This window comes from Lipophrys pholis (assembly GCF_963383615.2).
Source record: "Lipophrys pholis genome assembly, chromosome: 22".
Taxonomy (NCBI): Eukaryota; Metazoa; Chordata; class Actinopteri; order Blenniiformes; family Blenniidae; genus Lipophrys; species Lipophrys pholis.
In genome coordinates, this window is record NC_137644.1 from 11,114,374 (window position 1) to 11,126,410 (window position 12,037).

The 12,037-nt window shown below is 41.1% G+C and overlaps 1 protein-coding gene across 1 annotated transcript; it reads left to right on the plus strand.

Moving 5' to 3' along the window:
* The first annotated feature begins 412 nt into the window (after window positions 1-412).
* Window positions 413-9,027, plus strand: bcat1 (branched chain amino-acid transaminase 1, cytosolic). The gene is made up of 11 exons (XM_080492485.1): window positions 413-461; window positions 811-889; window positions 3,312-3,506; window positions 3,777-3,887; window positions 3,969-4,088; window positions 4,164-4,324; window positions 4,485-4,627; window positions 4,787-4,872; window positions 5,045-5,185; window positions 5,615-5,683; window positions 7,998-9,027. The coding sequence occupies exons 2-11, from the start codon at window positions 860-862 to the stop codon at window positions 8,034-8,036; spliced, it is 1,095 nt and encodes a 364-aa protein (XP_080348611.1). The 5' UTR covers window positions 413-461; window positions 811-859; the 3' UTR covers window positions 8,037-9,027.
* Window positions 9,028-12,037: the final 3,010 nt, after the last annotated feature.

The window sequence follows — 12,037 nt, forward strand, 5'->3', positions numbered from 1 at the left end:
ACTCAGAGGGTTAAAAAAAAAAAAAGTGAGTGGGTGTTTTGGATTCTAAAAATGAGTCAGCATCCCCTCCGTGCGGTTTTAAGGCGACACAACACTATATTTCACAGGGTAACGTGGGACAAATTTAAGTTTTCTGTCACAGCTTGATGCGCAACTTGTTCATGAAGACGCCCCTAAAGCGTTTGGGCTAACTTCCTTATCGCGTAAAATAGAAATAAATATTAAAAAAAAAAAGGAAGTAAAACATCATTAGACTAAAATAACTTACCAGAAGCACAAGTGTTTGTTGTTTTTTTTAATGATTATTATGGATTTGCATTGTTATTTGATCTTTGGTGTCAGTGCGACACAATGTGGTTTCTCAATCCGGGGGAACTTTAAGCGGTTTAGTGGGAAGAACTTTGCGCACCTGTCATTTCCATCACAGCCACCTCGGATCAGACATCTCTCCTGCACTTCAGGTACTGTGTTGTACTCGTACACTCAAGAGTCGTGGCTATTCTGAAGCCATTAAAGCCATGTGCGGCGAATTGTTGTAATGTGTATTTCTGTTAACACCTGCAATTCAGAACATCGTTTGCAATTGGCTGATCACTGAAACTCTGTAAAGATAGTTGTACTTGTTCTTTCTCGTGAATACTCTTTTATATCATGAAATAAACCCATGAACTCTACAAATTTTCTTTTCTCTTAGATAGCCAACACTGTAGATGACACTTTATGACATGAATTTGAGGAATATGTGTGTATTTCTAAGTTTGTATTAAAGGACATAAAAAGGAGCATATTTAAATGTATTGCATGTTTTAGATTGCTCTAGGTTCAGTTCAAAGGAAGAACCTACCTGTCCACTCTCCCGATGACTGACACCACTATTTCAAGCTTTAAGGTAATTAACCAGATTTAGAAATAATGTGTTCTTTCCCTTTAGATGGTAGAATGAATTGTGTGTCAAACAGCTGTCTGCGTGCCTTTAATCACCTACCCTCAGTAGTGGCTCCAGATGCAGCATCTTGGTGTTTCCTTGGCATCTCGACACTCAAAAATGCCTCCTGTAGCTCCATATAGATGATATTCCTGCACCGCCGCTTGTCCTCATGTTGCCAAAAGCAGCGCTGAAAGGCCCGGAGGACCGAGAGTCTGTTAAACTAATCCCACGTAAGTTCCAGCTCTTGAAAAAGTCCACTTGTCAGCATTTCCTTAGAAACTTGCTTCAGCTCTGAATTTCATCTCAAACAGAAATCTGCCCATGCGCGTGTCATTTTCGAAGGAATCGGGATTATGATGTCCACTCGTGCTCCTCTTGCTCCTCTTGCTCCTCTGCAGCCTGTTGAGCCGAATCCACTTTCCCTGCTCACGCCAGGCACCTGCAGCTTTGCTTGTTTTCTGACCCCGAACACCTGAACAGTAGATAGTAGGCTCAGCCGGGGATTAGGACGGACATGTGCAGACGCACACAGACGCACACAGTTACTCAGACGAGTGCTGGCTTTGCTTTGGATATTTGAGCCAACATTTCAACTTGAATCTTTGTTGTCACATTTTAGCATCACTCCGACATATTTATAGCCTCTCATTTCCAAAAAAACACGAATGTAAACTGAGCGTAGAAGGATTATTGTAAGGAATCAGCACATTGTCACTATTCCAAAAAATACCAGTTTTTTGGAGGTATAACATTCTTGTTTTTCTTTCTCCCTCAAAAAACAATATCAATAAAAAAAATTATTCACTTGACAAAACCAAAAAGTAATATTTACATATTTTAGCTATCCAAAAACCATTACCATGCAGTGCTGTACAGTTGAAAAGCACCGATTCCCAATACTGTAATCTGGGATTATGGCGCAAGCAACCTTCAGCACCAGGAGCTAGAAGATAAAGGGACAGTCTAATCCGAGTCTCGTCTAATCCTGGCCAATTCACAGTAACTGCCTGCTTGCCAACAAGAGGTGTCTCTTTAAAAAGAAGGATTATAAGAGTAATAGTGAAGGACCCACCTGTTTCTTTTTTCACACACTTCTTGCTAAATCTCACACGGTGTAGTTGTGTCGCCGCAACGAAGCATTTTAGAGAATATAAAAGACTTCAAGGCTTCACGGTGTTCAGTTCTGTGTGACCTTTGACCTTTGAGCAGCGTGTTCAGAATAACGGCTGCAATGCAGACGAGTATAATGTATAAAATTTAGATTTACTTTATAATTTAAAGTTCATCTGTTAATGTCATGATCCTATTTGTTAAGTTTTATTTTTTCAGTTTTATCAGAGATTTTTGAACAAACTTTATCTCTGCCCGGTGTTATACCGCCCCCTGCCGGCCAAACATTAGTATGGGGGGAAAATGTGTTTAACGTAATTGATGTAATATTAATGTAATTTATCAATACTTCCCCCCTTTTCTGTTTGTTTTGACACCTCAGTTCCACATATTTTCATTATTAGATCTCAGAGCAAGTGATCATCATCGGTGTCATTGAAATGCAAACGTGACAATAAACATTGTGTGGAATAAACGAACAAGGACAGAGGGCAAAACACGAACAATTCCTACAAATGTAGGACAGATGAACATAATGCACCTCTGTTACAGTGCAATTTCACAGAGAGGACACAACAAAATCTGATTTAAAATGTAACTTCCACTGCACATCTTTTACTTCAGCTGAAAGATATTGAAATTTAAATTTCTGCATTTTCTCCAAAGTAAAGAATATTAACGGCAATGAAAAATGTTTGCAATATGATAGAATAAATATGGTGTTGATTTGTTCCAAACAATACTGCTCTCTTTCTTTTGCCTTTAATTTACAACAGCTGTGACTGGGTAATGCTTTTGCGGAGTAAAAATATAAAGCAAGAGTGATACATCTTTTCTTTATATTGTGCAGCACCGTTCCAAAATACCTAATGTTTGGCCTTAAGCTGCCATTCTCTATATGTGCTCTTCTATGCGATCCAGACCTTTTTTAAATGCATCCTTGAGCATGTTGATCTCCACCTCCTGTCGTGTTTCTACCTCTGTCGCCATACTTTGCTTGATGAGTGAATGCTTTTAAGCTGAGACAAAAACCTACAGGCCCAAATTAATGAAGTTGTCTGATTTTTAAATAAAGTTGCATAGCCGCTGACAAAGTTCTCACAGAGTAGATATAAGGACATAACTTCAGCCATTAAACTATTGTTTATTCCAGGATCGAGAACCTTCATAACCAAACCCAATATTATGATCGCTGCTTTTAAATTGTGAAAATGTGATTGTAGTCGCGCGGTAAAGCAAAAGTGGGGTCTCCACGTGTGTTTTTTTTAACCAGGCAGCAGACCTCATGGTCCAGCTCTCCTCTGCTCCGAAGTCCAAACCGGCTGTGGTTGACTTCGGCGGTGTCTTCACCGACCACATGCTGACTGTGGAGTGGGGTCTGACCGGCGGCTGGGAGGCTCCGCTCATCCGGCCCTTTGGAAACCTGTCGCTGCACCCGGCCTGCTCATCGCTACACTACGGCATTCAGGTACAGACTGCCGCCTTGTCCGCTTCATCTCGTTGTGTGTTTGTTTAGTCACATCCCACAGCTTTCCATTAAAAAAAAAAAGACATGATGTTGTAGTTTCGAACCGCAATTCCTGGCTCTTGATGTTCATGTAATTTTCTCTTCCACTCATTTTATCCTCTGAAAACTTTAAGGCAAAACTGAATCCTGAATATAGAAAATGTTGTTTAAATCAAATGTTTCATGATTTGAGAAAGCGAGTATAACCTCTTCTGTCTCTCGTCTCCTCAGCTGTTTGAAGGTTTGAAGGTGTACCGTGGCGACGACGAGCGACTGCGCCTCTTCAGACCGACGCTCAACATGAAGCGCTTGGCGAACTCCGCACAGAGAGCCTGCCTGCCTGTAAGATGAGACTGAGTGAATCAATGTGACCATGAGAGGACAGGCGATATCCTTTTTCTGTGTTTTGCCGTGTCCATCCAGGCCTTCGATCAGTCAGAGCTACTGGAGTGCATCAGGAGGCTGGTGGAGATCGAGCAGGACTGGGTCCCTCACTCAAACTCCCGCAGTCTGTACGTCAGACCAACCTTCATCAGCACCGAGGTGAGGACGATTTTGAAGCGCTGTAATCTTAAAAGTGGAGTTGGAAAGTTTATTTTTTATTTTCTGCTCTAAAAGCCGTCGCTGGGCGTGAAGAAGCCGGCTCGTGCCTTGCTCTATGTGATCTTGTGTCACGCTGGTTCCTACTTTGACACCAAGGCAGAAGCTGTGTCCCTGTGGGCCGATCCCAAGTACACACGGGCTTGGAAAGGAGGAACTGGAGACTGCAAGATGGGAGGGTATGTGGACAGACACCACATGTAATAAACCAATAAGCAAAGTTTGTTTTGATCCGATCATAGAAGATTGAAACGTTTCTTTTCTCTCTCTTTAACCAATCAAACCACTGATAGCCACTAATACAAAAGTCAAACCAGTATTTGCTTTGTGTTTCTGCAGGAATTACGGATGTTCCCTGTTCGCCCAGTATGAAGCGGTGGATTATGGCTGCCAGCAGGTTCTGTGGCTGTATGGAGACGACCAACAGATCACTGAAGCAGGAACCATGAACCTTTTCCTCCACTGGATCAATGAGAATGGAGGTTTGGGAATTTCACCGCACGTCAAATCTGACCTCTACTGGCATCCCAGCTTCATTACACCTTCACCATAACCGTCCATTTCTTTCTGATTTTACTCACTTTTATTATATTCATGTCATTGTAGTGACCTGAAAGTGATCATTTTCTCTTTGTCACTAGAAGAGGAGCTTGCAACTCCACCTCTCGATGGACTCATTCTCCCGGGTGTGACACGACAAAGCATCTTGGATCTAACAAGAGAATGGGTAAGAAATGCACATATTGATTTCAAAGAACAATGTCAAACTGTGTAATATATTCAAATTAAGTCAAAACAGCTCGATGACATAATTATGTTTGATGCTAATGATTCAGACTTTCCATGAACAGAGGCTTAAAAAAATTTAATAAAATACAAAAATGCTGCTGTATTTCCAGAATGAGTTTATTGTGTCTGAGCGCTACCTCACCATGGCCCAGCTGTGCTCGGCTTTGAAACAGCAGCGAGTCAAAGAGATGTTTGGGTCTGGCACTGCCGTCGTGATCTGCCCCGTAGGACACATTTTCTACCAAGGAGAGGTGAGGAGGAGGAGGAGGAGGAGGAGGAGGAGGAGGAGGAGGAGGATGAAAATAAAATAATGAAAGATCAGTTTGAAATGACTAGTTCAAAAGTATTAAATCATTTTTTAAGTTAAATAATTGTTGTTATAATTCCCTTCAGTCTATGGAAAAGGCAAAGTTCGGGAGCATTTCTGTAACGGTAGAGCAGGCGGTATACCTATTGTTTACTTGTGCGTGAGTCCAGCTTTAAAACATTTGTAGGTCAGAGTTTGGCTCGCAGGAAGTTGAAACTGGGAAGTAAGACAAATTGCACATTGTCTACAACTTTCTGTTGTGGTATTAGTTTGATGGCCTGATTTCGGATCTTTTATTAGGGCCGTTATGGATGATACTAAATGCTTAATCCTTTGTGATTGTTGAATAAATACTTGAAATTGTGTGTCCTAGAAGTTGCACGTCCCCTGTCAGGATCAACAGATTACTTCACGGCTTGCAAAGGAACTTGCAGATATACAGGTTTGTTGCACGCACGCACGCACGATGCTGACAACAATGGCAAGCAACAATTATGTGTGCAAGAACAGAAGTAAATAAAGTGTCACTCAACTATAAATAACACTGATGAAAGTTAAGACCCAACGAGAACAAGTGGTTGTTTTCTCCATTAGATGAAATTATATGTTACTTTTTAATCACATCTTCACTGATTCTTATTAACCACACCCCCACCGTCTGCATTTCTCCTGTAAGTACTGTACATGCAAAGTGTTAGTATCTCATTAGGTAATGAAGAACTGGATGATATAGCCTGAGAATGTATCACATTTACAATCTACTTAGCACTGCAGGTTTAAACAGATTCATAATGTTTCTTGCTGGAGGCCTGATTTGTGCTAATGGCCGTGTTATGTATTGCCGGCGTTCCGTTATTGTGCTGTGCAATGAGCCTATTAGCAGGAGCACGAGCTCGAACGCATTCCTTATTTTCTCACTTGTGCTGGAAATGCCTTAAATGGACGTGATCCTTATTAGACTAAAAGTGGTTTAAAATCTGACAACAAAAGCAACTTTTAAAGATTTTATTTTGTCCTTCGCAGGCCAATCTTCACCAGGATTTAGTGGTGTGTGTTTTAACAAATGGTTGGAAAGCGTTATTAATGCGGACGTACATGATTTGTTTTATTCCTTTCTGGGCTCTTTAATTGTGTGATTATAATGTAGGCCACTGTATCCTCAGGTTTCCAGCAATTTCATGTTGAGAAATGTTTCATATTTGTGAAGTTTTCTATGAGAAGATGAATCCTTTCTCATTATCTGACAGAGCCTCTGCAATGCTTCATCGTAAGAACCTCACTTTGGCTTTTCTCTTGGGGGTTTCCTTGTGCTACCTGGGCCTAATATCGGTTACTTCTCCACTTTTCTTCCTCGTTACAAAAGTGTGTATACATGCGACACACCCAGCGTTCATTTAATCCAACTTGGATAAAGCCGGTACAGATAAAGAGTTATATGAGCAGATTGTGTCTTTGCCTTCTTGACCTCCTAAATGTCCTCCAGACACTTTTGATTAATTTTTGTGGCTTATCTGTTGGGGCGGGTCTTTTCTCTTGCTTTGTTTTTCTCGTCTTTTCTTCACTTTCCGTGATCTTTTTCTGTTTGTTTGTCTTTTGTGCGCGTTTGCGCGCGGTCAGGCGATTGTCATATCTCCCCTCTCCATCACACGGGCCTTGAAAGGAGTCTCGATATGTGCTATGAATGCTTTGCCCACATCTTTATAATGCGATAACGTCCTCCTTCGACGGCGCGTGAGAGAGTCAGCGGCATCAGCATTAAAGAGAGAGAGAGAAAGAGAGGGAGGAAGTAGTTGGTGGCTTATTGGTGGAGCGTGGAGAGTTAGAGATAGAGGCAAGACAAACTCCTGAATTCTCTCATTAAGCTTGTTGTAATTGCACAAACCCAATTATTGCTTCAGCCTTTTGTGATCTTCAAAGCCAAGATGCTGCAAATGAAGCCTTGAACAAGTGGAAGAAGATGAGGAGGAGGAGGAGGAGGAGGAAGATTTGGAGCGGGGGAGCTGGGGAGGAAGAAAAGCTTAATGAACAATAAAATCGACAAAACGCTGGAAAATGCTTCGCTCCTTCTGCAGCGCTGCTAAATCTGTTGACATTTCATTTGGAGGAACGCAGTGCAGTGTTAGTCCACACACACACACACACACACACACACACACACACACACACACACACACACACACACACACACACACACACACACACACACACACACACACACACACACACACACACACACACACACACGCACACACTCCCCCTCCCGCCCCTTCTTGAAGACAACATTGTGCAACAAACAAACGAGTGGTCTGAGGCAGCAGATGAAAGATGGGTTTGCTAAGTCGCCCTGCTGTTCCTCTTTCAAGTTAATTAGAAATCACATTCTTTTGTTTCCCCTCCGCAGACGTTTATTTACTTTCTCACTTCGACCATTAGAACAAATTTGCAACATGAGACGCAAATAATTGGATTTGTCTCCACGGCTGTCACGGATTGGGGAACATTTTGTTTTGATTTTTTTCTTCTTTTTTTTTTATTATTATTATTATTATAGTTTCTTCCCCTCTGTTGTGTTGCGTTCTGTTGGTGGCTGAGTTTGCAGATTTGCTCACGGATATTTGCATTCGCTCTCTGATTTGTGTTTTGCTCGCAATTAAGCAGAAGCAAAAGTTTAGTTCTTGGTTGAGGGGAAACATTTTGTACGGGCGGCCTCACAAGGACTCCCATGTTAACTTCTGACTCCCTCTGTTCTCCTGCAGCACGGCCGCACATCCAGCAACTGGACTTACCTGGTGTAAGCAGGGAAGAAGGACCCCCGGACTGGCTGTTGTATGTTTGTGCAGGTAGAAAAGAATCGGCTCCGCGCGACAGCCAAAGACACATCAGGAGATTCCGTGCACTAGTTTGAATCTTGGCTCCTCATTTCAAACCTAAATCAACACAAAGTCGTTAATAAAACTAGTGATAGCTCATGCAACATTACACAATAACTTTACAGGAAAGAAGCCAGTGTTACTTGGTCTTCCGCAGGAGGAGAGAGTAATAAAGAATTTCTATGTGACTTCTGGAATCTATTATGAAGAAGGTTTTAAGTGCGTATTGAACGAATCTGAGACATCTGAATGTCTTTTTCATATTTCAAAAAGACAAGTATCTCAATTTTGACAAAGGGAATTTATAAATATATGTTCTGATTGTTGAAGAAATTCCAGAGAGGAGATGGAAGGAATTCCGATGAAGCTGAGATATCTTAAAGAATTCAGAGGGAGCAGTACTTCACAGAGTACTACACTATCCTAATTCTGAAGAGCCAACGTATTCATGAAGAGACCGAAAGTTTTACGGACTGGGTGGAATTTAGAGATGCTGCTCATTTTGTTTCTTTATCTACGACGCATAGTATGATCGCGAGGCCAGCTTGGTAAAATATGGTACAAAAGCAGCATGAATATCTTCTATGTGTGTTAGTTTTTTGTGATCAGTAGAAATATACATACTCGTGCATATTAGTACTCTTTCAATATGAGATTTTATGAAACAACTGTTACTTATTTACATGAGAATATAAATACCCGTTTAAAAAAAAAAGAACAAGGATGTCATAACTAGTTATTGGTCTGTTTTGGAGAGTTATTATTATTATTATTATTATACTTTATCCTGTTTCCTATACATCGAGGCACTGTGACTTGAGTTATTTTGACATGAAGACACGTGTTTGTAAAAAAACCAGAAACACTCTAATGACCTTGACGATGTGACAAAGTTTCAATAAATCATTGCTCCCTGACAAAAAAAGAGATATAGTGCAATTAGAGAGTTTAAAATACACAGAGTTTGTGTTTTCAGTAGACCTCTCATCTACCTTACACTATGAAAACATCACGTGAGAGCAGTGCTGTAATTTTCATTTTCCGTAACCTTCCATAGTTATTACACCGTTCTGTTCGGGGTCCCACCGCATTATTCATCTTTTTTTTATTCTATTAAATGAGAAAAGTTTCATTTGTTCGGATGCTTCAGTCGACACAAAGAAAGTGCACATTTAAGAAGGCCACACAAATCTCCCCTCTGCACTTTCCTCATGTTTCCTCTCATCTGTTCCAAACGTTTCGTCTCTGCAGAGCAGGAGCGATTGAGTGAAACATAATGGAGCCGGTTTGTGTTCAGACGTCTTGGTGTTCACTCTGACCTTCAAGGTCAGCAAAGACTGTCGTCAGTTTAAGATTAAGAGCGCAGTGCAAACATTTTGAATATCGATATTAACGTTCGTTTTTCCCTAGGTGAAGTGTTTGAAGCCGTTATTACTCTGTAATCAAACTTGGATGTATTCATTGATTCATTTGAATAATTAAGGTGCATGAATGTAAAGACTGAGGGTAAAAATGCTCTTTAAACTAAGCGGAAGAATTTGTTGAAAGTTAAATTTTAGAAAATCTTTCAGCGAAAACATGCAAAAGGACCAATTTCTGTCTTTTCAATTACCCAAAAGTTTTCGAAAAACTGTAGTTTTGACTAAACAAATGATAAAAAATAAAATAAATCTCAATTTAAAATGCATCCCGTGACACATTTTCTTGACGCTATCACTCATGTTTGGTTGTAGGCGCTGTGGCGGCAATGTCAACCTTTGAACGCGTCTTGTTTTCGCCGAGAAGTTTCCTGCACCTGTCAGTTTCTGACACTCCTCCGCAGCAGTGCAGATCTCGTTTATCTTAAAAGCTGTTCAATTGGAAATATGTCAGGAATCATAGTAGATGACCACTTTAAATCATTCAATCGTCTCCTTTTCCACCATTTGTTGGATGATTGCTTCGGTGTTTTGTTCGACTTATAGATTGTTCTTCTCCTAATGGGCTTGATATGTATTCATTTTATTGTTTAATCTATGCATCTATTACAGACAATTTAAAGTCACCAAATAGACAAATCAGAAGTAACTATGGGAGAAGACCTTGAGAGAGGACATGAACCAGGAGAGACGAGAGCAATCTGTTTTTTATTGGCTAGTTCACATCTTGTAAAGGAAATGAAGGAAAGGCCCGTTTGTTTGTGTCGATTGGTAATGAGTGTATCCTACATACTTTTACTGTGTCTGGACCATAAATAAATATACAGATGATACGTAATTGGTTCTTCTGATTTTCAGAGAAGTGGAAAAGTATACATGTGAATGAAATAAATGAGTGTTTTACCCTTCATAAATGAAGCGATCAGTAATTCAAACTTGAGTAAAACATACTATTTCATTTGAAGTTTCACACCAGTGATCACTAAGCAGATTTATTCAAATTCAACTGGTCAGACTGAGTCCTGGTGCAGGATATTCACTTCTGTAGCTGATATAGCGAGCGCCAGTCAAGTGGACGTTTGGACGAGGAAGCCCAGAATCCTCTCAGGAGTCACAGCAAAGATGCTCCCACAATCCTTAATGATGCTGAGGAGTGCAAGTGTTTTCCTATCATCAAATATACACACACACACGTACACACACACACACACACACACACACACACACACACACACACACACACACACACACACACACACACACACACACACACATACACACACGTACCCACACGCACATAAAACCTGGAACAGTACCAAAGCCATCAGCATAATGGAGTCATAAGAGAAAGCCATAAAGCCATCAAACTGGAGAGCACTTGGCAGTTTGTGCATGTGCGCGCGCACACACACACACACACACACACGCACACACATGCACATGCACACACTCAACGTAATTCACGGTGCTGGTTTAAAAATGAAAACTCAGGAGGTCAGTCGTGTCCACAACTCACTCAATTCAAGCCTCATTAACTAGAATTGTGTGTGTGTGTGTGTGTGTGTGTGTGTGTGTGTGTGTGTACACACGCATGTGTGTGTGAGGGGATGCCCAGTGGTGTGCTGGATGATTTTTGGCTCCTTGCGAAGACAGCTCATTTTGGCAGCCGCTCCTTCCTTGTGTGCAGTGGCACAGCTGGTGTAGGGCCTTGTGAGTGTGCAATGCGTGTACACACACACACACACACACACACACACACACACACACACACACACACACACACACACACACACACACACACACACACACACAGACTTCAAAATGCCAAACACCATCCAGCCCCCCTAATCTAGGCCACCGGTGGAATTGCCCCAGCATGTTTCTCAGCCTCTTACACTCCAGAGTAGATTCTCTTTCCTTATAATGCTTCCTCCTCAATTACATTAGTAATTATTATTCACCAATTATCTTCTCAAAGTCCTATCTTATACAGCGTGTAGCTTTGTGGGAATGTAATTGAAATAGGAGAGGACATATATTAGTTAAATTGTTTAAACACAGGCTGCATGTCGGCTGTAATCAGAAACTACCTCTTGGATTGGGAAAGTGACCACCTCCCACATTTTCTCATTCCCTCAACGCTTATCCAGGGATTTCCCACATTCCCACTCGGAAGTTTTGAGTGCGACAGTGTTCAGATGTGTATGGAAGTATAGGATCTTTGGCTCCCCTGAAAGCAAGTGTTTACAGCAGATATGTTTGCCAGAGAGATTTTTTTAGGGTTTAATAGTGAGAATGAAAATATCATCCCGTCTTTGTTGCTGTCGATCTTGCATCATTGGCAGCTTCACGGCCAAAACGTTATGACTTAAAGTTCTTCCAGCGCGAACCAAAAGCTCGTGCATTCAAACATATATCAATCTTTTCCGCTTGATTCATTGAGCTTTATTGGCATTGAGAGTTCAGACATTTTGCCAAAGTATCTCTGTGCAGCTCGTAGTGCTTTCC

Coding starts and splice junctions, on each gene's coding strand:
- bcat1 (XM_080492485.1), top strand. CDS start 860: ATGACTGACACCACTATTTCAAGCTTTAAG. Junction 890..3,311: donor CCACTATTTCAAGCTTTAAG/GTAATTAACCAG, acceptor TTTTTTAACCAG/GCAGCAGACCTCATGGTCCA. Junction 4,089..4,163: donor CAACCTTCATCAGCACCGAG/GTGAGGACGATT, acceptor CTGCTCTAAAAG/CCGTCGCTGGGCGTGAAGAA.